The 27494-nt window shown below is 44.1% G+C and overlaps 1 protein-coding gene across 2 annotated transcripts in view; it reads right to left on the minus strand.

Moving 5' to 3' along the window:
* Positions 1 to 27494, minus strand: part of DMRT1 (doublesex and mab-3 related transcription factor 1) — an 83439-nt gene that overhangs the window by 36044 nt on the left and 19901 nt on the right. For both annotated transcript variants that reach the window (XM_039544999.1, XM_039545000.1), the window contains exons 3-4: positions 16525 to 16808; positions 2760 to 2922 (exon numbers count right to left, since the gene is read on the minus strand). In XM_039544999.1, coding sequence (XP_039400933.1) covers positions 2760 to 2922; positions 16525 to 16808 — 447 coding nt within the window. The remainder of the gene's footprint in view (positions 1 to 2759; positions 2923 to 16524; positions 16809 to 27494) is intronic.

Consider the following 27494-nt stretch of genomic DNA (forward strand, 5'->3'; position numbering starts at 1 on the left):
GGTCTAACAGAGTGAAGACACTCACCTTTGGATGGAGAACTCCCAGCATATGCTCCCAGTGATTGGTCATAATTGAAAAAAAAAAGATGAAACTCTTTAAAAGCCCATAACAAAAGCATGTGTGTGTTTACTCACATATTTAAGCTTCTCATAAAAATACTGGTACCTCTTTCAACTGGCAAGTACCCCTGCTATGGAAAAACACTCCTTCAGGTCTGGGGAAATGTTGTTTGATCTCCCTAAATTACATCTCCCTGCTTGTCATTTTCTGATTGATGAAATAACTTAGGGAACAATATCAGTGTGTGGAATATTGCCTGAACAAGCAGTCAATGATTATTGAAAATACAGTGTTTATGCAGTTTAAAAATCAGTGAGCATATTACGCCCAAGTTTTTTTTTCTGGAGCAATGAAAAAATACTGAAATGAATTTGTTAATAAAAGGCATAGGGTTTTTTTTGTCTATTTTTAAGAAGGCTGGACTAGTGAGGGTCATTAGTTAGTTGTGATGGATGCAAGAAAAAGTGCCACCTGCAGTTGAATGTGAAGCCAAATGCTTATTTGACCACTGAATACAGAGAAAGGTGTTGCTGTTCAGTGGTTGTCAGAGCAGAGAGAGAAGAAATAAACTGAAGAAAAGAAAGTGAAAGTGAAAGCAAGAATCACTAATTTCTGAGCCATTTAGAACTCCCAGAGAAGGGAAAGAAGTCTCCTAGGTTTCACCACATCATATTTTGTTTCTTCATCATATGGTGTGGTGAAACCTGTCAGAAAATAGCCACTTCAGAAATACTGGCCCAGACCTTCAGCTGGTATAAATCGATTTAGCTTCATTGACTTTAATAGCTCTCTGCTGATTTACACCCGCTGTGAATCTGTCCCCATATGTGCCCTCATTTTCCAAAACTTCATTCTGGCCTTAGAATCAAAGTTTCCATCATGATGCACCCAAATCCAAACTTACACAATCAAAATTTAATCAACACAAAAATCGAGAACACACTCTTGAGAATGGCACATGAAATGGACATGGCCAAATAAAAAATAAGTATAAATAAAATCCTTTTATCCATTCATAAAAATGTGCTTAGCACATGTATATCAGCAGAGATGACTGCATGTCAGCGTCATTTGTAAAATGATAACGTACTGCGTACTACTGTGGCTTGTAGTGGCCTAAGCAGATGATGCATATAACATATTCAAATAGGCTGTGCTCAGAGAGAAGTGAATTTCACTCTGAGTAATCAGGCTTTTGGGCAGGAAATTCTGTGTGTATCTATCTTGTGGGATGGAACAGTGGGTCAGAAAGATGGCCACTGCCCCTCTGAGACCCCTAAGCATGAAACCACTGCATCTTCTCTTAGATCCTTCACCTACCCCCTATTATGCACAGGCCTGCAGGGATTGTGTCAAATCCTTGCTGACTGCAGATTTTACTGATTATACTATCTACACTGCCTTTCGGTCTGGTTGCCACCTACCTTTACAATGGTCAAAAACTGAACTAAGCCGGTTCTCTAACTCCTGCCGCTAAACCACGTCCCTTTTGCCAAGCCATGTCACTTCCTTAACCGGAACCATGAAGGTTCTAATTTACCTCCTACTACAAGGTATTGGTAAAACTTTCCTCTCTCCTACCTTTTCCTCCCTTCCTGGATGCTAGGGAGCAGGGACCCTCTGTTCTCTCTCCTTCTCTCTTGGAGGAGGGAAGTACCATTGGTTCCTTCTGTCCACAAAAGGAAGGTGGTTCCACTTACAGAAAAGACAGGTGGTGTGTCCATGTGACTTCTCCTAGAAGTCTCCTAGAGGCTTCCACATCACTGAATCATCTGATCTGCATCTCCCCCTCTGTCCAGCTGACCCGGATTAGGCACAGTGGGACATGATTCCCTGATCAGCACTTTGATTGCTTTAAGGCTCTGTTCGTGCTTCATAGTCCTATTGCTCCATGTCAGAACTGCTAACCCACTACACATAAACCCAGAGGCCCTTACAAACAAACTAGTGTACAGACATTTTAAAAATAAACTTTTTAGTGTTATGGGAAAAACACCAGATGGGAAAAATATGTGTTTCTCTGGAATTCTTTTCAACCAGGCAATGTAGTCTGATGTGTTTGAAAGCTAAGAATGGAGGTGGGTGAATTATTTCCCACAGACGACCCAGTCCTTCTTTATTTCAGGTTTTGGATGGATGGGCCTGAAGTGCCTTCTGAAACACACGTGGAGACAACAACAGGATTGCAAAGCCACAGAGGCCTGTGAAAGTACTGGCCTGAAAGGAATATTAGTGAACAGAATCTTTAAAAAAATAAAGCGGTGGTCCCTTCTTCGAAAGACAGCTCAGAATTGTCTGGGATAAATGTTTCCCTGGAGAAACTTATTTGATTGAATATGAATAAGGATTGAATATGAATAGGGATTGAATAGGAATTTGCATTATTTTAACCTTTAGTTGCTCTTCCTGCAATCTACCAAAACGAATGCAGGAGCAGACAAAACCCTAAAATTGGCACCTTCCCTCCCACACTAAATTTATCAGACTTCCAAAAAATGAACTTCACAATGTCATATGCATCCCAGCACCACACATCATCCAAAAACGGACTGCTCTTTGTAAGCTTGGTTATGATACGTACCTTTAGCATTGTTAAATTCAACCTTGTCCATAATCCTTGTTTTTTATGTCCTCTCAAGGTGAATTAAAAAAAAATATCTGAAACCCCCCATTAAGTCTGGGGTGACTGTGCACCTACCGCTTGCTTTAGACTCTGAGTACGAGGGGCTGTCCTCGAAAGTGAAGATCTGCGGAACACAAGCAGGCGTGCTAACACTCTGGCCCAGGTAGGAGGCAGGAGGGTAGTACGAGTGCATCCTGTACTGGGAGCTCATGGCATGTCGGCTCTCTGTGCTTTTCATCTGTTCAAAGAAAGAATTAGAACAGCAGTGTATAAAAACTGAATCAGAGGTGGGGAGTGAGATTTATTTGCATCTTGGAAATTTCCCACTGTCCTTCATTTACATATTATTGACTTAGATTTCAAGAAAAACACATTCATTTCCTAGGACTTTTGTTTAGAAAATACTTATTTCCAGCACAGATCGTATCACTGTGAGCTTTCTAATCCCATTCTGTCTGTGTTTAACCCCGACAAACAGTAGCAGAGATGAACAGCAGATAGTTCAGCCTCAGCAGCCATTCAGTTCTTGGAGTCTCCAAAGAGACTAACAACCATGGGACCAATCGGTGATGGTAGTTACTACAATGAGGACACACACACATGTTCCCTAGAAACTGGACAGAGCATACCAAACTAGAGACTTATATAGATCCCATCAACTGAGTATCTGAGCACATCACACACATTAATGAATTTATTCTTAAAACCCAGTGACGTAGAAAAATATTATCCCTCTTTTACAATGGGAAACTGAGTCAGACAGAAATTAAGTGACTGCCTCAGTCACACAGGAAATCTGTCAGAGCCAGGAATGGAATTTAAGATCTCATGAGTCTCAGTCCAAATCATCCTCTCTCATTTCAAACAGTCCAAATTGCTTCCAGATAGTAAAAACTTTGAACCTGGATCAAGGATGAATGGAGACCAAAACTCAGAAATGAAGGCTTATCCTATTTCCAATCCTTTGGGCCAATCTAATCTGCCCTCCAGCTTTGAGATTTATGAAGTACCCAAACAGAATTAACTATATCTTTAAATTTTTATTTTATGGAAACTGGCATTATTATTTGTTTTAAATTTCTATACTGTAAGGCTGATATAACAGTTAAAGGTAAGCGAGAAACCTAGAAAGCCATTATTACTAAAAACATTAAAATCCTACGTGTGAAGGTAATACTGTATTACCGAGCTTCCGCAAATTGGTTTGTCATTAAATTACTAGTAGATAAAAAGCTTTTGACAAGAGAAAAATGATCACAGTATGTATTAAACCGGTAAATCTATCCATAGGCACACCTGTATAACTATAGAAGCAGCAGAATTCTGTATGCATATATATAGAAGACAAGTTTTGCATGCAGCACTGATGGGTGAATACCCGGATGCCCGGTTGCATTCAGCCTTCACTTCCAAGAAAAGGTGGTATTCACCACTGGAAATGCTAAACGCCTGTAATGTAGTACTCTGCTCTACAGATCCTCTGCCCACTGTATAACTATGCCATCTGAAGTTCCTTATCTAAGGTACAGTGTACTCATGTTACATACAGCCAGTGGGTCAAATTCTGCCAGCAGTTATACCCATCGTATTCTGTGGACTTCACCAGAATTTGGCCCTGTATGTTTATCCAACAAAATATGCCACTGCAATCACACTCGGAAGAAAAACAGGAAAAGTTCTACCTGTTACAGCGAATGAGTGCGTCAGGGGTGCTCTCCAAAGCTACATTTTCGAGTGTTTCCCCTGTTGTTTACACTTTCAGTATTCAAACTGCCATATTAGAAAAAGTGATTTTACATGAATAAGACGTAGCGCAATATCCTACCCTCTGTTTTGGGATGAAATTCCAAGTGATGTGACTAAGGTGCATATTTATTTGTTTTATGGCCGCAACATGGTCTTAAACAGTTACAGACATACCTAGAGATAGACAGGATATACCTACAGTCCTGCAGGTATGGTCTTTAATATAACAAATAATAACAATACTCATTTATAAGATGATTTTATGCTCTCTGCATGCATAAAATAAACCAATTAAAGTTCACTCCCAGATAAGCAGTAAGACAATGTTGAACAAACTTCGTCACCAACTCCTTGTCCGGTAGCATTCTGAAAACTTTTTGAAGCCAGAAGGGGCTTAGGCCTTGCTTAAAAGAGGTCAAACCAATGGCCCTAAGGTCAGATAGTAAGGCACTCCCCAAAACATAGGGAGGCCAGGGCTAAGACATAAAGCTCAACACACTTCCCATCTCCAAATCCACAATGCCCTCTGTGACCTAAGAAGGCGGGAAAGCAATACAGAAAGCCAGAAACTCAGTATAAGGTATATAGGACCCAGTCTATTCCTAAGGCTTTGAATGTCAACCTCAAAGGCTCCTTCTCAATCCATGCACCTCTGAAGGCAGTAAGCGCTGAGCCTGGTGGAGCAGATGGTAGAAGAACCACCTCTCCCTGCCCTCAGCAATCATGTTGTCATGTTATGTGTTATGAGACAACTGTCCCGGCAGCTCAATTTTTAGGCCTGCTATCCTTGAAAGTAACTGTTTGTGTGTGTGTGGAGTCTATGTGCGGGCACTCAAAATATCACCTGCTGGAGATATTATTATTTGAGCAGCAATAAAATGGAAGAACTGCTCAATGGCACTGAATGAATGTCTTGTTTCCTCCCCCTGCAGGATGTGGGCGATGAACTGTTTCCTTTCAAGCCTTTTAAAGCTTTGCCCCCCAATTCCTTAAAAAACAACTCACCTAAAAATCCCAGGATTCAATGAGTTATTACGACTATTAGTATTAGTACATAGTCGTTGTCGGCAAGAGACATGTTTTATAATCTAATTACCAACACCAAGTCTATGAACCACAGTCCGACCACAGACAGGCTTGGCTCTGCAAAGAATATGAATTGAATTAACCACCCAAGAAAATCAAAAAGCTTTAGGTTTTGTTTTATTAAACTGTTTAGAATATACACCACTGTAAATGTGAACCAGAAGGTTTCCTTTTCATAGCGCTTAGCTACCCTATTTTATAGTAACAGTAAAAAACCAACCAAACATAAACATTCTTGACCTTAGCACTGTATTAAAAATGGGGACCAATGAGATCATTACCCCGGAGGGTGGGGTGTTCACTCTGTATTAACCCCTTCAGCTTCGGCTAGGTTGGGAGTTCTTGCACCATTGGTGATAAGTCAGAAGGAGGGTGCTCATGGCATGAATGGGAGTTCAAAAGGGTTCCCAGGGGGATAAAGTGGTACCCTCATTATGGGATAATTGCCATAAATATTGGGACACATTTTCTATCAGCAGGATGCTGTGAGGTAGATTGTCAAACTGGCGGGCAGGCAGCAAAACAGGGGTAATAGTCGTCTCCCGTGCTCTGGCTTGAACACGGACCCCTTTCATTTTGAAAGTAGCATTTAAAATAAACCCACAACATATAAGCCTCTCTTCTCACCTACCCTTTCCTCTGTTTGTTTGTTTGTTACACCCACCTATTGCAACTTACCTCACACAAAGTTTGCGAGCTCTTTAGGACAGGGAGAGCGCCCAGTACAACCAGGCCCCAAACCAGTTGGGGCTTCTAAATGCTAGTGATAAGAATGTTTAACCTGCACACTTTTTGCTGGGGCATGATTAGCAGGCCTCTTTTCCACAGAGTTATAGGATTACAACCAATCAGTCTTTTTTACAGTGCAGGAAGGGTGACAGCTATTGACCTAGCTGCCCCTATCACCTGTAAATATGGTATTGCCCTTGCTTAGCATTCTTGGGTTTCTCATCTCTAGGCATCTCCTACCAGTTGCATTTCATTATCACTCCTCTTTGCATCTGGGAATCCTTTGGGGCCCATCTTTGCCCTCAGATGCACAACCAGGCCACGGTTCTTACTGAAGAGAGATTTGGCCCATTCAGTATTCACAGTTTCTGGTATACTGTGCAAATGCAGTATAGAGTCAAAGGATGTATTGTGTACAGCAGCCAGATAACTGGTGAGAGGGACTTTAAAAATGATACATGAAATAAGTACGAGCGAGCCAAGAAACCATGTAAACTGTAACTTCGGAATTCTTTTGTTTCTGTTGTTTGAAAAGACGGTAGAGGGCTCTGCATCAACAGGCAGTTGCAGGTTGCTCACATGCGTTTGTGTGCTAAAAACCGCTAAACGAAAGCCTTCCGTCATTTAATGACCAGAACACACAAAGCCTCCAGCTCTCCACCAATGGCTGACAAAGCAACTGAAGCGTTACCTCTATGAACGTTAAAGGGGCTCAAACAATATGATGTTCCACAAACTCAGATCATCGCAGGGAATCCCACCGGGGCAACCTCCCCAACACTGCGGAAGAGGTGGGTGCAGCCCCATCTTTCCAGGCCCCTTGCAGCACCTCCCCTGCCCTGCAGGTACCTTACAGACGGCTCTCTACAGAATCAAGAGCCACATATTAGGAACTAGAAGACCAAGGATGGGGAGAAGATCAGGCCACTGCACCCGGCTGCTTAGTCTTCTCCTACCAGCCCTGTAAAAATTCAAGCATTGCCAACCCTAAGGGTTCAAAGATCACGAGTCAGGTCCCCAAAATCATGGGAGTTTCAACAAATGAGAAATGCATTTTAAAAAAATGAAACTGAGATTTAAGAAAAAGACCAAATATCATGTGACCTGTGGTAAAACTGCAAGTGTGGGAAACACCGAGACGGAAAAAATATACACCCGGAAAGCATGGGCCTGACCTGCTGCCATCGAAGTCGATGACAAAGACCCCACAGAGTTCAATGGAGGCTGCGACCAGGTCCTCAGTGAGGTTCCTGGGGCAATCAGAGCAAGGGGAAAAGCTTGGTAAAGTAGTTCCCTCAGAGCCACGCTGCCCAGGATGGAGCAGTGTGTCAGGGAAGGAGGGAGTTGTGTTGAGCATCCTCCAGGCCGAGTGTCCTTGCAGATCCCAGGGAATCCATGGGTCCCCGGGGTAGGGGCAGGAGAAACCTCATACACCCCATAGAATGATTTGGGGGAACTCAAAAGCTCCTTGCAGAATTTTCCTCCTTTGCCCTCTCCAGGTGATTTTCCATGGGAAGGGCAATAGCTAGTTGTGAAGAAGACGACTGCCTCTATGTTAAACCCCTTGCAAAATAAACAAAAATGAGCTGATCACATCTTCCTTTGTGTAGCTGGCCCAGCCCATTCCCCAGGCGAAAGGCTACTAGGAAGAAGTCACATCTCCCTCCTAAAGTGCCCATCTATGGGGGAGACAGATGCTGCAAAGAGCACAGGTCCGGGCAGGTCACTTAACATACAGACTCCACGACTCTGCTTCCTCAATGACTCATACATAAGCTATCCCCTGCCAAAGCTGCCTTAAAATTCTGGCAGAGCTTTTTTGGCTTCCGTGCATGTATACATAGTACTAGCTGCTAACTGTTTTAACATTAGCTCCTTTCCCTTCCCTAAAAGCTAAGCCATTTTTAGGGGAGATAAAATGGCATCTAGCATTTATTTATAGCTCTCTTTTAAAAACAGCAGAATTCGGATCTCAGTGTTCTGGTGTGAGATGAGAAGATGGTCTTCTGCTTATGACACAGGACTAAGAATCAAGACAACTGGGTTCCCTGCTCTGCTGTGCCACCAGACGGCTGTGTGACCCTTGGGCAAGTCACTTAACAAGTCTGATAATACACCTTCCCTACCTTATGGGGTGGTGTTAACGAACTAAACCTCACATTTATGAAGTGCTTTGAGATCCTTAGACAAAAGTTGCTATAGACATACTCAGTCTTATTGCATTAGTACTGTTCAGAGTATTTTTGTTCACTTCTAAAACCTACTAAGCATATTCTGCAGGATGAAGAAAAAAAAAAAAAGAAGAAAAGACAATGACACCATGCCTTGAATTACTTTGCTTCTAGCATGGAAAATGCAGGAGACATCTATATCTGTCTTTCCTTGATAGACAAACTTAATTAACCTTTGCTATTCTGTTCCAACCTACTGTTTTAGACAAAAGCAGTGACCCATAAACAATATGTTACCATCAGAATCTCAACTGCTGCGACATCAAGAGATATAGCCCTATCAGCAGTATCGGAAAATAAACCGCTTAGATTAGCTCCTCTAAGAATTATGGATTATATCCACGTCACACATGAGCTGTCAGAAACATTAGGATACTTTTAGCATAAATCTGTAATGTGAAGGGTATCTTATGAATACAGTACATAATATATTGCTTACAGGGCACGTTGGGATGGTTTGGGGTTACTTGTGAAATGCATGTATACATTTAGGTATTTTTCACCCTATACGTAAGATTCTGACTGCATGTTTTTGTAAATGGGTCAGATTTATGAAAGAAAAATTATTTCAAAACAACAGGAGAGAGACACTGCAAAAGGTGACAGGAACAACATACTTTAGAGAAGGTGGCCATTCTTAGAATTCACACTGTTAGCTGCTTGATCACAGCTCTGCCTTTGAAACCCACAAAAAAATTTTTTCTGGATGCCATGTTTTATAAATCTTAATAATTGAGGTGGATAGGTAAACAGCCTTAATTACACATTTTAGAATTAACAGTATAATTTTTCTAAGTACAGTAAATTAATTTCTTTGTTTGACCTTGCACAGTGATTATTTCAGATTTTCTGCCTACACTGCCACAGGAAGGAATGAAAATGGAAGTTTTTGGAAGTGACCATGGTGACTGTACAAGTTGCATTTTAAAAATAAAGGTTCAACTTTTCAGTTTTGGATCCAGAAAGTATCTGAAATCCAGAGGCTTTGTAAAAAACTTCTGAGAGCTTTTCCCCCTCTCTAACCCTTGCTGAAGGCACACTGCGCCACCCTCCCGGCACAACAGAAGCCCCACTTGGCTTGCTAAACCCAGGATTGTGAGTTCAATCCTTGAGGGGGCCACTTAGGGATCTGGGGCAAAAATCAGTACTTGGTCCTGCTAGTGAAGGCAGGGGGGTGGACTCAATGACCTTTCAGGGTCCCTTCCAGTTCTAGGAGATTGATATATCTCCAAGGCCCAGCAGCGCTCCACACCACAAGGAGGAGTCTTCTGAAGGAAAGCTGATCAACTTAGTCAGACTTGTTACCAGTCTGGCAGCAGGGAGTGGAAGGATGTAAACACCTGCTGGAGAGGCATCTCATTCAGAAGCCAGCATTAGCCTTCTGCTGTGACTGTTGGCCCAGCAGTTATCATGATCCACTGCCTTCTTATAGGAGAGAATTTAAGCCTGACTAGATACAGATTGTACCAATTTTTGTTCTTGAAGTCAAGAAGACAGAAGCCATCTCAACATTTATCATTTACCTCCAGCTAAACAGGTGTCAGTGACATTGGTCCCAGAGACAGCAATTCACCAACTTCCATTAAAACATTAACGTGTGCGGACCTGCAATGCCAATGCTGTTCAACTCATTTAACTGTTAATTGGATATAAGGCATGAATTTCTGTTACAATGACCAGAGGGACGGCCCAGTTGCTAAGTGCAGAAATAGAACAAAAAGAGATGGATAGTAACTGTTAAGCCTGTTACATTTCTTCTGCCTTCCCGCTCTTGTGCACATGCAAGTACATTTTTGTTTATAAAATAATATCTAATACTCCACATCAGGTCTTATTTGAACATCTGCCTTAAACTAGCAAGAAAACCTGGCTTTAAGTAACTAAAAACATATCAGATAACGCTGCCAGTGCTGCTCTCTTAAACACTACCATCTTCGTTATGCTCATCGTATTGTGATGGATACAGCTTCCTGAATAATTATATACAAACAAATGAAACCTCCAGAGAAATACCACAAGACCAAACTTTCCCCCACAGGAATCCATGCAAGTACATGAGCTCCTGTGAAGAACAAAGACTAATGAAATCTGACATTAATCTACATTAAAGATTCAGTGATTCAGTTTATTTGCCAAAGCTCAATGATGCATTAATCTTCTTCCCATCCCACACACACACTCATGTTCCCTCCCCAATCGCTTTGCCCTGCTCCCTAAATTCATTTTTCTAGCCCAAACAGCAAACAGCTGAGCTACTAAAACCTTGTCTATGCACAAAAGTTGTACTGCTTTAACAATCTAGTATAGTTAAAGCAGCTCAACCCTTTTCCCCACTCCCAGCATGGAAATAGTTATTTCGGTATATAAATGTGCTTATATCAGTATAGCTTATTCCCATATGGGAAGAGCAGGGGCGGCTCTAGGCACCAGCAAAACAAGCTGGTGCCTAGGGCGGCCAAATCTAGGGGGCGGCAGGCTGGGCCGGCGGACCTGCCGCTGTCATGCCTGCGGGAGGTCCACCGGAGCCCCGGGACGACTGGACCTGCCGCAGGCATGACTGCGGAGGGGGCGCTCGTCCCGCGGCTCGGCTGGACCTCCCGCAGGCATGACTGCGGCAGCTCAAGCAGAGCCGCGGGATCCGCGAACCCTCCGCAGCCGCGGGGGGTCCAGCCGAGCCACGCGGGACCAGCGGTCCCTCTCCAGTCATGCCCGCGGGAGGTCCGCTGCTCCCGCGGCTCCGGGGCGCCTCCCGCGCATGACTGCTTGGGGCGGCCAAAACGGTAGAGCCGCCCCTGGGGAAGAGGAATAAGTAATACCGGTATGGGGCCTTCTGTACACTTAAAAGATGTGCCAATAGAGCTATACTGATAAATCCCCGGAGTGGAGACACAACTTATGTCAGCAAAAAAAGCTCTTCTGCCAGTATAGCTGATCCTGGACTGCGAGCTTAGCCACATCTACACTAAGGCTTTTGCCAGCATAGCTCTGGCAGCAAAAATAAATAAATAAATAAATAAATCACACTCCTAACATAGCTATGCCCACAAACCTTTTAAATATAGACCATGACTAACACACCTTTACACCTATGTAACTGTGTCCACACTAGGAGTTGCACTGGTACTATTTCAACAAAAAATAAAATCACCCCCCTCACCAAAATTGTGATACTGCAACAAAAACTGTGTGCAGACTTGGCCTAGGGAAGCTTCACTGGCATAGCTATGTCTATAGAAGTGTGAAAAAAATCACCCCCTAACTGATACAGCAGTGCTGGCAAAGCCCTAGTGTAGATGCAACTATACTGAACAAAGTCCTTTTGCTGGGGTGACTTATTCTGTTTGGGGAACTGGTTTAAGCCACACTGACAAAAGCACTCTTCAGCTAGTATAATTTGCATCTCCGCTGGAGGGTTGCCAGTATAACTACCAATGTATTAAAACCAGCTAATCCTTCTAAGTGCAGATAAAAACCTTAGCCATCTCCTCTCTTCAGATCATCCTTTAAAACACTCCTTTAACTTTTACTTGCAATTGACACTGAAGTTTCATTCACCTTCCTCTTCACCACAATTTCCTATTCTTCCCACACTGGAATTAGTCTGCAGGGAGCTTTCCTTGAATATATGCAATACTGACCACTCATATTCTATACTCAACCACAGGTTGCAGTGGGAATCTAATTCCCACTTACTTTTAGACTACTTCAGTGCAAAACACTGCTTTCTCTAATTGCCTGTATGAGAGTCACTGACCCCTGTGCTGTAAAGTGTTATCTATCCTCTCTCTCATACAAAATCTTTTAGGGTAATTTTCACAATGGCTACCTATAACAGTATGTTTGCAGTGTTGTTGCAGGTGTGTTGGTCCCAGGACATTAGAGAGACAAGGTGGGTGCAGTAATATCTTTTATTGGACCAGCTTCTGTTAATGAGAGAGACACGCTTTCGAGCTACATAGATGTGAAGAGCTCTCTGTAGCTTGAAAGCTTGTCTCTCTCACCAACAGAAATTGGCCCAATAAAAATTACCTCACCCACCTTGTCTCTCTGTTATAACAGTATGTCAGTCACACTATTCCTAACTCTTCAAACAACACCATTCCTTCCTGCAACCCCGCCATAGAGACAAACAGCAGGAAAAAAGCTGCAGGACCCTGGCCGTGTTCTTAGTGACTGTGCTTCCCATTGTCTGGCAGAAGACCTAGGTTCAATTTTTGGGCCATTCTCACTAACTTGCCCATTTGAGACTGGGACAGCTATGACTGCACCAAGGAGAAGTTAATGCCTCAAATCTCTTAGCAGTGACTTTTGACCAGAAGAACAGCACTAGGATTCTCAACCAGTCCTTGTTGGCCAGTAAGATGATGGGCCAGATCCTCAGCTGGTGTAAAGTGGTTTAGCTCCACTGTCTTGAACACAGCTGGACCTATACAGACCAGTGGAGGATCTGGCTCGATGACTGTATTCTGAGTCTCAAGGCAGTGGCGTTAAAGTGCTAGCTAAAGGGTAATAGTCCTCTGTACGCATGTTACGTTTAATTGTTCTCCATATCCAACTGCTGTCAACGGCAGAAAAGCTGGCATTTAAAACGTGCAGCTGGGTTAGCTCCGCTGGTAGGAATTAAAGCTTTTCCAAGACCCAAGGAAATGAAACTGGCGAGGAAACAAAAGATCTTGAGTTTCTAAAGTAAGAGCTTAACAAAAAAGATGATTCTCCCCCCACCCCTAAATATTGTTAAAAACAATGTCATATATTTTAAACAGCTGGGGCACTGTAACTCAGACTATGGGCAAATGGTACATGTATAAAGATCTATAACAATGCTTAATAGCAACTGTTGGAAATGGGCCATCCTGATTATCACTACAAAAGCTTTTTTTTCTCCTTCTGCTAATAGCTCACCTTAATTACTCTCATTACAGTTGGTATGGCAACACCCATTTTTTCATGTTCTCTGTGTATATATATCTTCCTATTGTATTTTCCACTGCATGCATCTGATGAAGTGGGTTTTAGCCCATGAAAGCTTATGCTCAAATAAATTTGTTGTCTCAAAGGTGCCACAAGTACTCCTCGTTCTTTTTGCTGATACAGACTAACACGGCTACCACTCTTAATATCACAGTGAGCCAAAGCTCACCTCAAGTCACAGATACATAAAATTCACGTGTTTAGAAATAATCTAGATTCAAGTTTACACTACACATCAGAACACAATAGCTTAGATATTATCTCCACTATGCAGTGCAGAATGTCTTCCATATAGCTCTTCATGCAGCAGCTAGCTCTCCTGAAACTCTTCAGGCTACATGCATACACTTATGTATTATGTCAACTCATGCACCCCTCACATTCCATTATTTTTCTCAGTCACTGAGTCAACCACAGGAGGGATCACTATTGGTTGGAGGAGTTGTGAATCACATGACTGACAGTCCATTTTAATAGCATATTGTTCACGATGCAAATATTATGACTTATTATTTTCATGGTGGTAGCTCTAGGAGCTCCAGCCATGGACCAGGACCCCATTGTGCTAGGGGCTGTACAAACACAGATTTACAGTGAAAGGTAGAATCCATAACATTTTACAAGCTATATCGTATTGCATTGTATCATGTTAACCAAACAAGTAAAACTTGGATTGAACAAAATTAAGAGCAGTAAACCAATGATACTGTACAGCACTGGCATGAGTGGAATCCAAATCCACCTCCCGGCGTGTGACCTGTCTGAGCACTCTTGAATACAGCTCTAGAACAGCCTCTAACAATCACTGCGTGTGAGGGGCAGCACCAGTTTTCACGCATGTGCACCTAGAAGTGGAGGGAGGGAGCAAATCACTCTGATCTGAAGGAAGCTGTCTCAGCATGGAGTTCAGGCATAGGGAGGGCCGGCCAGTTCTTTTCTCAGAAAAGCAGGAATGATCTCCAGTGTGAAGGACTTGAAAGAGGAGAAAACAGAGCCTGTTACGAAGCCAGAGCCTTGAACCTACCCTCTTCCCTCAAGAGTTGCCCTTAATCTGGGTTTCCAAAACGGTTTTTCCATGTGGAGGGAGTGAAAAAAGAATTATGCAGCATTTGGGAAGCCTCACTCGAAGAGTATTGTAAGTGGGGAGAGGAACTATGCTGATATTTCTAGAACCTACTATACTGGAACGCAAAACATTTCCAATGCTGCCCCATAGCTCAAATGTGAATGGATCAAACCTCTCAGTTCAGGGCGATATCTTTTTATCCCCTTAAAGAAATGAGGATTTTCCGGCAATTTACCTTTTTTGAGGTGGGGTGTCTCAGAGTGGAGCCTCTGAAGAAGGAAACTTCTCTTCTCCGTGTGGGAATGTCTACACTTGGAGCTGGGAGGAGGAGGTGATTCCCAGCTCACACAGACATATTCATGCTAGCTTCCATGAAGTTTGTACACCGAAAATATTAGTGTAGCTAGAGTAATAGCAGAGGCTAGCCCTGCCAAGTATATATCCACAGTGTCCAGACTAACCCGCAGCGACATTACTACTTTTAGAGTGTTAGCACGAGTACATCTACAGGAGCTGGACATCACACCCTTAGCTGTAAGTTTTACTATTGTGTTGTGCACTATCGTGCTTTGCAAGAGGGAGACAAGTAACCCAGGGAAGTTGAGAGCATAAAGGGTGTGGCTGCATGAGGAGCACTTCCAAAGGCCAGTGGGGAATACGCAGCGTGAGGTGGTGAGTGGCACTGAGTGACTGCATTTCCTACTCTTGATTTCTCTTTCTCTGACCAGACAACCTTTCACTCTCTCAGATTTTCTTTTTTTTTGTGTGGCCAGTCTCTGACCTCAGATAACCCGTTGGTCCTTCTCCAGACTGGGAAATGGAGCTTGAAAAAGGTAAAAAATATAAATAAAAAATTGCTAGAGGAATAGCTCATTTGGCTTAGGGGGTTCAAAATACAATGGACTGACTGTTTGTGGGCCGACCTTGAACAGCCTCTTTTCCAATTTCACACTTGCAGTTCTGTAGCTGTGTATGTGTAAATCATGTGTAAATGGATATTCACAGACCTGACTGGAAATTTTTCAACAAAATTTTTGTAATGGAAAATGCTGATTTGCTAAAAGTGGATTTTTTGTGGGAAAGGATTGGTAGTGAAGAATTTTCAATTCTAAAATTTCTAAAAAAAAAAAACGTTTTGCAACTGTCATTTTTTAAATGAAAAATTCCACTTTTCCTGTTTCAAATGACTTTTCATTTCGAAATGTAAGCAACTTAATTATAGCAAAAAAAATGTAAAAACAAAAGAAAAATGGTTGATTTCCCCATAAGCCCTGCCTACTTCTTTGAACACTCGGGGGTTAATATTATTTCAGGTTAAGGGGGAGAGGTTGGGTTTAATGTTGCATATAATAGTGGTAACACACAGCGTAAAAGATGCCTCAGGGCTGGCCTAGCAATCACAAACTGTTACATGGAGGAGCCAAGTCCAATTCCCTTCTTCCTGGCAGAGTTAACGTTCACATGAAGAACAGCTTTGTGTCATGCTCAATTGACCCTTGCCAGCCAATCAAAGAGCGGCATGGACTGTTTTAGCAGGCTGGGAGGAGGGGTCATTTCTATGTAGGGTCTTTGAAGGGGAATAATAAAAGAGAAATGAAGAGAGATCCTAAAGAACACAGTCTCTCCAGAACGCCACCCTGAGCTCTCCGGCTGGTAAATTTACTAATTATAATTGTTTTATTTCTGGAAACAAACCCTTACTAAACTAAAATTTAATTAGAAAAGGAAAATAATAAAAAATAGAGCAGAAACCCCTTTCAATTGTGTTGACAGCCTGTAACATAGTCTTCATAATGCTTTTGGATCCCAGGACATTTCTTTTCTTTTTTTTAAAAAAAAGCACACACCCTAACACACATCTAGAGTCTGGCTCCAATCTCACACTGCTGAGAACTACAGCAACTACACTGAAGCGAATGGAGTTCCATCAGTGTAAATGAGATTAGGATCAGGCTCATGGATCCCAGCACATTTCACACAGAATTCCAACATCATTTCTGTTACACAGTACCTGCCATTGGTTTCCTGATTGGCTTGACATATATGTGGCTGGGAGGCTTCGCAGGCTGTTTTTCACAGGGGACCCTACTAGTGTGCCCCCCATATCGCTAGAGGAGGATTCACTGGCCACTGCCATCTGGTATTGGGAGTAGTTGTAAAGGTTGTTGTAGTAAGGATACAGGGATGGCTGGTAAAAACTGCCGTAGTAGGTGGAGTCCACAACCAAGTCAGATGCGCTCTCCAGATGCCCTCTGCTGGTGATGGAAGGAATGTCCTGAATGAGCATCCGTCCCTCTGAAAAGAAAAGAAAACCAAGCCACAGCTGGTTATTGAACAGGAGGGTCTACCTTTCATCTTTCACTAAGCTGCTTCTCCAGCTGCTGGCTTGATGGGGGTGACAGATAGGAGGAGGTGAAAGCTGAAGGGAGGCAGTGTTTGCTGTTCATTGGAGCGTCAGCAGGCAGCTATTCATTCAGAGGCAAGGCTGAGCCTGAAAGACCTCTCCCTCCCACTGATTCTCTCACCGGAGGCAAAACCGACAAGAAGGTCAGAGATTGGGCCAGAACCTCAGCATGTGTAAACTCGAATTAAATAGATTTACACCATTACAGTTTAAAAGTGAATCATAGCAGAAAGATGCTGACCTCAGGCTGACACCGGTTCCCTTCATTCACCCCTTTGTACCTGGTTATCTGCAGGTGACAGCGGGGGCACTCTATAAACATGGCTTTAGAATGGGAGGAGGACGAGCGTACATGCCACACAAGCTGGGATACCCAGGCACAGCAGGGTGAGCCGTGGCAATCCAAACCCTGATTTGTTGGGGGTGGCTCAGACTATATTCGGCAGGAACACTCAACCCCTTTCCTCTAGAAACAGACTCAAAATGCAGCCATGTTTTTCTCAGGCAATCACCCGTACTGGAATCCCTTGCACCAGTTTCCACGGAACCTCAGAAAGAGGTGCTGATTATTTTGTTGCTTCACAGGATTCCTGGCCACGCTCTCAATCTTACTCCTGACTGCTTAGATTGTGGGCTGGCTCCACCACATCCCTTCCCTACTGTCTGAAGAAAGAAGGCTCCATCCTCTTTCCTTCCCCTCCTGCTGGGAAGGGAGTCAGGCTCCAACTTCATTCTCAGCTGCCAATGCATGAATATATAAATTCCACTCCCTCTATACTAGCCCAGGGCAGGTCTGGTGTCTTCTGACTCCTCTGAGGGGAACGGGATTGTCCTTTAACACTTCGCAGGTGCTTGACACCCCTCCTCTGTCTCATACACATGCATCAGGTCTGTGCAGTGCCTCCCACATAGCACAGTCAGCACACAGTCACATGGGCTTAGAGGTACTAATATAAGAGCACAGGAAACAACGCTGTAACCTTCCAAGCTATAGTACTGATACAGTGGGGAACTGGGCTAACAGAGTATATTTTATCAGAGACACAAACACTTTAGAACTCCACCACTTGGTTCTGTCATTGAGTCACTGTGGCCCTATCTACACTAGGGATGTTTTCTAAAGCTTCCCCCCCATCGCCAATACCATTTCAGCTTCACAGGTGTCTGCAACATTACAATCCCAGGTGTAGACAGCTGCTGCTGCTGCTTTTAACACGATGTTGATTAGATCTGTTCTGAGCAGGGTGACATGACAGGGTGTTAACAAGGACAGTGGTGGCCAGCCAGTGACCTTTCTAGTCTAGGCCTCCTGATATTGTAGACACTTTCAGAGCTGAACCAGTGCTAACAATGGTAATGGAATGTTTATACAAAATCCCTATAGTAGACAGAGCCTGCGTGACCTTGGTCAAGTCACCTTAATATTTCTCTGCCCCAGTAACCATCTCTGTGAAATGGACACAACCGTATTTACCTACCTCACAAGGACCCTCAGTTGTAAAGCATTATATATGAGCTCCACTCCAGCTGCAAATGATCAATAGTACCATTTATTACAGGTTTCAACCCAACCCTGCCTCCCTTCCCTGCTTGAAATTAAGATCCCTCACAATCAACAGTTGTATCACGCCAGGTCTATAGTGCAATTCCATCCCTGCTGTAACTCCGCTGAGTTCACTGGAGTTTATCTTTATACATGTCAAAACAAAGCAACTTGCTAATTTAAATACTGTGGGTTTTCTCTCTGTCCTGACTTTCCCAATACCTAGGCTCTGCCCGAGTGCAAATCCAGCCATTTGGGCACTTACATTCTGAACATTTCTCAAATCTACACGACAGCATTTGTGCAAGTGAGGCTGCTAGAGCTCTGCTTAGAGGTATCAGGTCAGGTAAGCAGAAACCTTTCCCATATAGCTCTATTACTGCACCTCCATCCCAGTTTTTGGTGCTGTTGCCTGTGTCTCTGCTACGCAGAGTCTGCCAGTTTTACCCTCCAAGTTCATCTCATCTGGGACTTGGGTCAAATCTGAACTCAGGTGACTGGAACTGAAAAGCCAGTCAGTCAGTTGTGAAGGAAAATTTAGGGGGCCCTTAGGACTCTGGTCAAGCTTACAGGCCTAAAGAGCTGACCAAGCCTCTTTTTTGTATGGAAAGTCCCCAAAAGTCTAATCCAGACTCAACGTGTGGTTGATTTTCCACAACACAGTCAAACAATCCCCGGATTATCTTGACCCTAAACTTAGGTTTTGAATAATACCACAGCCAGGCTGCTCGGCTTCTCATACTACAAGTCAACAGCCAAATGTAATGTCCTCCATCCTTTCCCGTGCTGGGATACAGATTGTATAGGAGACAGAAGGCAATACAAGGCAGACTTGGCTGGCTGGGGCACTCTATGCCTGTGCAGGGAAGGAGCAAGCATACTGGGGGGCAGGGCCTTGCTCACACGCAGCACTTGCTGCACTTTTAGAAAGGGTGTTGTGCTCCCTATAGCCCCAGCAACAGCCTCCTGGTGCTTCCAAAGGTCCTTCATGGTGGGAAGGGCTGAAGCAGGGGTACAGCCATGGTCACGCCCCAAATCCCTAAACACACCCCTTCTGGGTGTTCAGTACTGCTGGTAGGGCTAGCACTCTCCCCTCCCGGAAAAGAGGCACTGGATGCAGCATTATGGCTGCCTCTTTCACAGGAGCACAAAGGGAGCTAATAGCTTCATGCACACTCTACAGCATACCCGCGCTGGGCAGCCATCATTTGGCGTTTACTGAGTTAAGGGGTTGACTTGCCATCGCTCTCTTTTTTCCTGACGTGGTTGTAGTCCCTGGTGGCTTAGCGCTTGGGGCCCATGATGAATCGATTGGTCTGGTCCTTTGTGTCTCTTCTGCCATCTCCTGCTCTCTAATGATCTGTACAATCCTATGAGCTGCTCTTTTAAGACTCATCAGTTCGCCAGTTCACTCACCCGCCCACTCACCCACATGCATAAATCCCAAACTGTCAGAAGCCTGGGATGTTTTTCTTTCATGAACATAAAATTATGGAATCCACAATTCTTATAATGGGCCTGACAAACATCCCCCAGGAGCTACAGCCAGAGGGCAGGGAAGCACTCCTGACAACACACCAGAAAAGCAGGAGACATAGGAAGAAAGTTCAGGGAAAGTAAAACAGCCTCCCCTATCTGGAGCAACTCCTGGTGACTGCAGTGGGCTTTGGAGCAGACCCAAATGCTCTTGCCACGTGAGATAAGGCAGAAGAGTGAGGCCTCAGTGAGGTCTCATGGCACTACCGTGTTATATTCCAAAAGATGCAGGAAATCGCAACATCATGCAAAGAGCAGCTGAGAATTAGCACAGGCTCCAGCCAACTCCTGCACTCAGGATTTAAAACCTAAGCGCTTTTCTTTCAGCCATGCATGGTGACTGGATACTGCCTTTCCCTGGAGTATTCTTGGCTAGATTCAGGGCTGCATGTCCTCAGAGATACAACACAGAAGGCATAGCTTTACGGCTTCTTTGCACCACCTGGATTCTGGGCTACTGTTGAGGCCCAAAATGGCCTTTGGTGAAAGTTGGAGCAGCCTCAGGGGTTACTCTGATTCACAGCACACTAGTGCTGGTGCTGGCTGCTCTGAGAGCTCGGACCAGACCCATCTTTCTGCTCCTGGTATACACCAGACGCCGGGGGCTGCGAGGAGCCACTTGCTCCTACGATGCTTGTGTTGCCAGGGAATTCTCTCTCAGAATATTGTGCCCCTGAACGGCGGCAAAGGGGCAAGATTAGGGACCAGAATCAGGCCCTCTAGCTTTAAAATACTTAATCTCATCTTCTCCTTGTATTTTCCTTCTATTTTCCTGACTGAATTTGAAATCTCCTGAAGCAAAGCCGGACACTACACTTCAAAAGGAGAGGATTTTGTGTTTGAAGGAGAGACTTATAGGCATTTAATCTGCCTGCATCTCTACCAACTCTTAAACTAAACAGGGGCAGGATAAGACACTCGGTAATTGGGAGAGCTGCAAGGAAAAGCTAGGTGCTGGTGGGGGTGGGGGTGAGGGTGGTTACTTAGTAGCTGGCCCATTCCTTTGAGTTCCCTCCAGCGTAGTGCTGGAAGTGCTGTACTGGTTAGGAACTGTGTTGTACATCAGACATAAAACCAAATCCTTGCCCACTCGTAGTCATTAAAGAACCCCCAGCACTGAATTTATTAAAGAAGAGTTGTCTTCTGAAGACAACTCTTCAGTAGCCGGGGCAGGTTGCATTCTGCTAACTACAGCCTGCCCAGATTGACTCTGTTGTTTTCATTTAATAAGCTATTTTTCATCTGTTCCCCCAAATAAAACCCTCAGCTCTTGTACAGTGCTGCTGGCAGACTGTCTGCTGCTTTCTCACTCCAGAGGTGGCTGCATTTCCGTGGAGAACAAAGTGATCCCTGCACATGAGGGGTGCATTACTCCAGTGGGAGCTCAATATTAGGCACGATGCTCCAAGGAGAACACCTGATACTACATCTTTTAACCAGCTGCCTTATGTGCTCCCAACTCTGCCCTTCCCTGCACACTTTGGAAGGTTAGTGTTGCTGCAGGTGCTAGCCTTATACTATCCTTGGCTGTCCCTGGTCCCCATGCTTGGGAACCAGGAGAGGTCCCTTGCACCCTCTCCCTAGTTCTGTGCATGTGTAGGACCAGGACCAGCCTTGCCCTAAGTCTACAAAGTATTCTGGGAGTTCAGATGCTGCATAGGTGTAATCGTCTACCAAGCTTCTTAAGGTACAATAGTAATTTGTGCAACTGTAGCCAAAATGGGGTCAAGAACACAGGGTTCAATACTGAAGCAAAGCAGCAACCCACCAATGCACAAGTATGAGGAGAGAGGGGTTGGAAAAATCGTCCTCAGCCTTCAGGTCACTGAGGCAGGCACGTCTTACGGCCCCACGTGTGTCCTCCCCCACACCGGTCAGTGATGCTGGCACATCATACAGCACCACCCGCCTCTTCCTGCCCACCAGAAACCAGTGCCCACGCGATGTGGTGCTGCCCACGTCTCCCCCACACACACTGGTCACTGATGCAGGCACGCAATAGGGCGCCATCTGCCTCCTCCCCACACTGGTCCCTGATTCACGTATACTATACATGATTCATGTACCTGATTCGTGTACACCACATCTTCTCCCAGGCCGGTCTCTAATTTGGGCTTGCCATACAGTGCCGCCCCCCACACCCTCCCTCCCATCTGGCACCCTTTGCCAGGCTGATGTTATCACTTCCCATTCTAGTCCTCATACGCTGTATTTGATCACTAAGCTCACTTCTACCTGTTTACTTAGCCTTATACAGTATCTCTGCTACTTTTGTGCACTGAAGGATGTGGTGTGAAATATGACCCACTCTGAGATGGAAGATCAATATACCTCATGATAAATACTATTATTGATCTTTCACTGTTGTACACGGCTCTTCAGGTCTATGGCATATTAATAGTAATTAACCAGTAATTCATTTCAGGAGGGTTGAGATTTTTTTTTTTTTTTTTAAAAGAGGCAAGATCCTGGGTCAGCCGCACCTAAGAGTCCTATATATCCACATCCCTATGAGAGGCCCAGATCCCAGGCCTCTACTTAGCCACATGCTTTAAAATAGTGCACCAGATCAACAGCATAGTATCGTTCACCTCAACAGAGCTATGCCAACCTACATGGCCTGAGGAGCTGGCCCACTATTCCAAGTTCTTTTTGCAGAAGAAGGTGATTTAAACCAGTGGCTCATTAACCACAATGGTAATCTGGCTTGGGTAAGGGCTCCAGGATTTCGTCCCTTGCACACTGTGCAATGCCAGTCCACAAGTCAGAGGAGCCCCCATAGCTGCTAATATTTGGGGGTATGCAGCCACAGATGCGCACAGTGCCATCAACACCCAAGTCAGTGTTGAAATCGCTCTTTCCCTGTTTTCTTTTTTCTTTTTCACAAAATAAGGCACACTCAATACAAAAATGTATAATAACGCAATCATAAGGACACAATGACAGAACTAAACATATAATCAAGAAATGCAAAAGTTACTGTTCTTATAGTAACATTTACTCGCCCTCGTATATATGAGTTTTTTTGGATTGCTAGTTATACTAATAAAGATATACCTTAATAAACAAAGGGCCCAACTTGGCCTTAGATATGCACAAATCTAACTGATTTCAATGGGAGCTGCATGGATATACACAGCGGAAGGGAAAACTGCATACATGCACTGTGAATAACCATTATTATGTGCAGGGCCGGCTCCAGGCACCAGTTTAGCAAGCAGGTGCTTGGGGCGGCCACTCCGGAGAGGGGCAGCAGGTCCAGCTATTTGGTGGCAATTCGGCGGAGGGTCCCTCACTCCTGGTCAGAGCGAAGGACCTCCTGCTGAATTGCCGCAGATCCTGATCGTGGCTTTTTTTCTTTCTTTCTCTCTTTTTTTTTGGCTGCTTGGGGCAGCAAAACCCCTGGAGCCGGCCCTGATGATGTGAACCTCATTTTCTGCATTTGCTGATTTCTGATTGTTTACAACTAAGAACATAAGAAGGCCAGACTTGGTCAGACAAAGGTCCATCTAGTTCAGTTCCCCGTCTTCCAACAGTGGCCAATGCCAGGTGCTTCAGAGAGAATGAATAGAACAGGTAACCATCAAGTGATCCATTGCATGTTCATTGTCATTAACCAAGTTTGTGTACACACACGCACACACACACACCCCGTAAGCTGGGGAAGAAAAACCCATTCACCTCAGCAGGCAATAGTTGTCTTCAGCCCTCATAAGAGTCTAGGATCTGCACTTAACAATTTCCCTCCTGCTCAGTTGAATGCATTCTAACTCTCCTACTAACTACTCTGGCAATGCTGCTCCAGGAGTGTGTTAGTTGAATTCATGGCTGGCTCTGAAGTCGGACAGTAGCCTTGAAAGAGGCTAGTGTGAAATCACTCCCTAAAGTAATAATCAGAAATGCTGGAACAATATGTTTCTCCCACCAGACAGTCATGACAGAGCTATTTTAGATGTCAAACAAAGCTGGCACCATTAACTATTTTCTGCTTAGCCATCAGTGTTCTTTTGACTGGGGGGTGTTGGAACAAAACAAAACCCTCACGTTTGTTCTGCCTTTAAAAATAAATTCAGCCTCTGAAAAGAACATTTCTATGCTATTTCCCTTGTAAATTAGGGATTTGTTTTTGTTCCAGTGCTGAACTTTTAGCTTGCTATAAAGTTAATGTGCTAGACAATGTGCATTCCAGGCAAGGTTGTGGGGCTGTGTATTTTCTGCCACCCCCCAAAATAGGCCATTATCTGTAATTACCCATTACCATGCATAATTATTTCTTCTAGTCTGGTCTCCGACCCCCAGGACTTTATGCCTTTACAGCTCACTGCACTATCTTATCAAATTTGTTAAGGAAGCTTTTTTGACCTTTAGAGCTCTTGTCACTGCGCATACAAAAGCCGACAGTAATTTGTTTAAGCATGTAGCATGTGATTTATTATGTGTACCCTACACAGGTATGTAACACATGGAGCGGTCTGAAACATTGCAAACCACCCCCACTGCCACCCCAAAAAAATGTTTCTGTAATATTTTTTCTCTCCGTTAATGAAGGGTGGGTAGGAGGGTGAGACAACCCTCTTTAGCCTAAGCTGGGAAGTACAGTAGCAACAAATAGGTATGCCTGAATATTAGATCCCAGAAGTGCCAGCAGTTCTATTCTTCAACTCCCCCTCTCCCCCTCTCTCATCCCAGTCCCATGAGCTTCTTTCTTCACTTAAGCCTGTTTTACACCAGTGTAACTCTGTTGAACTTCATTCTCATTTACACTAAGGCCCTTTATACTGTTCTGGCAGCATAAAGAGGCCCTAATGTGGGTGTAAATTACATTTATGCCTAATTTAAAGCCCCTTTACACTGCCAGAGCAATGCAAAGGGGCCTTAGTGTAAATGAGAGTCAGGCCCAATTGGCTTCAGTGGAGTCACTCCTTATGTATACTAGTGAAAGTGAAAGGAACATCAGAACTTCTGTATTTACCTCCCTCAGACGTCTAGCTAAGGGCTAGCTTCTGATACTTACCATATGTCCTGGTCTACTTTTAAAAACTAGTATGGCATAGCTACAGTGCCAACCTAAACCCTGGTGTGGCTGCACCGAGATCGATGGAAGAATGCTTCTGTCTACCTAGCCACCCTCGCTCAGGGAGATGGAGTTCCTGGAGTGATGGAAAATCCCCTTCTGTCTCTGAAGGGAGTCTCCATTGGCACTACCGCAGCATAGCTATGGAACCACAGCTGTGCCGTTGTGGCACCTGCACTGTAGACATGGCCTGAGTACGGGTAACATTTTACCCCGTAAGTAATCCCACTGAAATTAATGGGACTGCTCCATAAGTAAGATACTAGTCACTGAGTCACAGTAGCAGACTCTGATCAGTAGCATAGCTGGGCAGAAGCAGGGGGAACGGCCTCTCCCACTGAGCACATTCCCTCAAAGTGGCACCTTTTTAATTTTTACTCACTCAGGGGCACTTCCCTGCAGGGGTGGCACTTCGGCGGCAGGTTCTTCAGTCTTCGGCGGCAAGACTTGGGTTTTTCTTTTTTTTTTTCTTCGCTGCCCTGTGGCAGGTGGTGCCTTTTTTTATGTGTTCGCTCCCCCTGCTGTTAGAACTTGGCTACACCACTGACTCTGATCCTCTATGAGAAGAATCAGAGGTTCTCCCTTCAGTGACAGAAGGAGACTCCCTTCAGTGACAGAAGGGGATTTTCCATCACTTCAGGAACTCCATCTCCCACAAAAGCTCATGCTCCAATACGTCTGTTAGTCTATAAGGTGCCACAGGACTCTTTGCTGCTCTATGAGAAGAAGCTGTCTACAGAAAAATCTATTTACCCAGAAAAATAAATTAATTAAATAATGGGGGGGGGGAGAAATTGACTCCCTAAGGAATGTTTCTGATTTTCTTTTTAAAAAATCATTTTATGATGACTCTACAAATATAAATTTAGGAGGCGCTTTCTTTCTAATGCCCGATTTTCAGGTGTTTATAACTTTCTGGTGAAATTCTCAGGCTTGTTCTTAGCCCAAAAGTGAATTTAAAATTACGAGAACATTAATTTATTGTTAAGGAAATTCCAATAAAAAGCCCGTCGGCCATTTTTAATTACAGGATGAAAGTGAGGATTTTCCCTCCCTGTTTTAAGAAACTTCTCAGACGCTTTTCCTGCACTTCAATAGCTTGAAAAATCCCTCAGGATGGCCATGCTTTGCACAGGCATAAATGGCTACACACGTGTGGCACGGAACCATGAATCAAGCCCTACAAGTGTGCAATGGTGTAGCTTCATCGGTGCAACCCTCCCTCATGCCCCCGCCAAAGCCCAATGTATAAAACAAAGGCATTCAAGACCCTTAAAAGGATCACTTAAATTAGGCTCTCTGCAGACATGGAGATCTACCTCGGCCATTTTGGTGCTGCTATGAAGCGAGAGTAACTCTGCTGCGTCTCCAAGGTTCCCCAGCCAATGAGCGACACCTCTAGCTTTGTCCCAATGCTCAAGGAAATGGCAATCCCATTAGGACTGGTTGATACAGGTAACTCAAAGCATTCACATTTACAACTGCATGCTAAGTGGCAGAACACATGGACTAGGGACACGAATGGAGCTTGTTTAGCAGCAGAGGCGCTTGCACGTGTTCATTTCGACTTTTACACAGGAGGCCACACCTCTACATTTGGAAGGAATTATTACTGAGGGCCAGTCACTGACATCCTAGCGCACCGAGAGAGTTAAAGGGCAATTATACTCTAAGTGTCTCTGGAAAAATGACATTGTGGGGTTCCTGGCTCATTGTCTCTCAATACTCCTGCTTAAATATGCAAAGCTTACAAATGAAAGGATTTTTTTTTTCTAACTGCCAGCCCTGCAAACTCAGCCAAGCTGGGGTTTTTCCCTTCTTGTCAATCATCACCTGTAATAAAGGTTCTGCAGGCTAACCTGTGCCCTTGGTGATGCCCCAGAGTCTTCAGATGATGCCTTCAGTGCCACAAGTCCAAGCCTGTTCCTTCAATGGATTTGCACAAATATGTAACTGATTGGAAATTAATAAATAACTTGATTGTTGATGCACACGCAGGAAAATAATTCAGCTCTCTCTAACCTGTGCAGGGCAAACAGGAGCAAAAAGGTACTATTGTCCAAAAGTGATTAGATATTGCTCTCAATACACACACAGGGAGCTGATCTGTTTGGTAAGAAGATGCCAGTTTTACATAGCCATTTTTCAAAGTAGAAATACATGTTAAAAAAAGGGCACAATGAAAGTATTATAGCCTTTCCAGGTGGAAGGCAATTCCACTACAGCTGCAGTATACAGGGACATTCTTAATTGCTGCACCACTTCCTTATCTAACAATGTCTTTCTGAGGCACATCCCACCTGGCAACTCCTACCTCAGCCTCATCTCTTCTCACTACCATGCTAGCCCTTAAGACAAAACAACCAGTGATTAAGAATGTCTTCAAATGATTTTTTGACAACTCTCGAAAATATCTGGCATGTC

This window comes from Mauremys reevesii, linkage group 6 (assembly GCF_016161935.1).
Source record: "Mauremys reevesii isolate NIE-2019 linkage group 6, ASM1616193v1, whole genome shotgun sequence".
NCBI lineage: Eukaryota > Metazoa > Chordata > Testudines > Geoemydidae > Mauremys > Mauremys reevesii.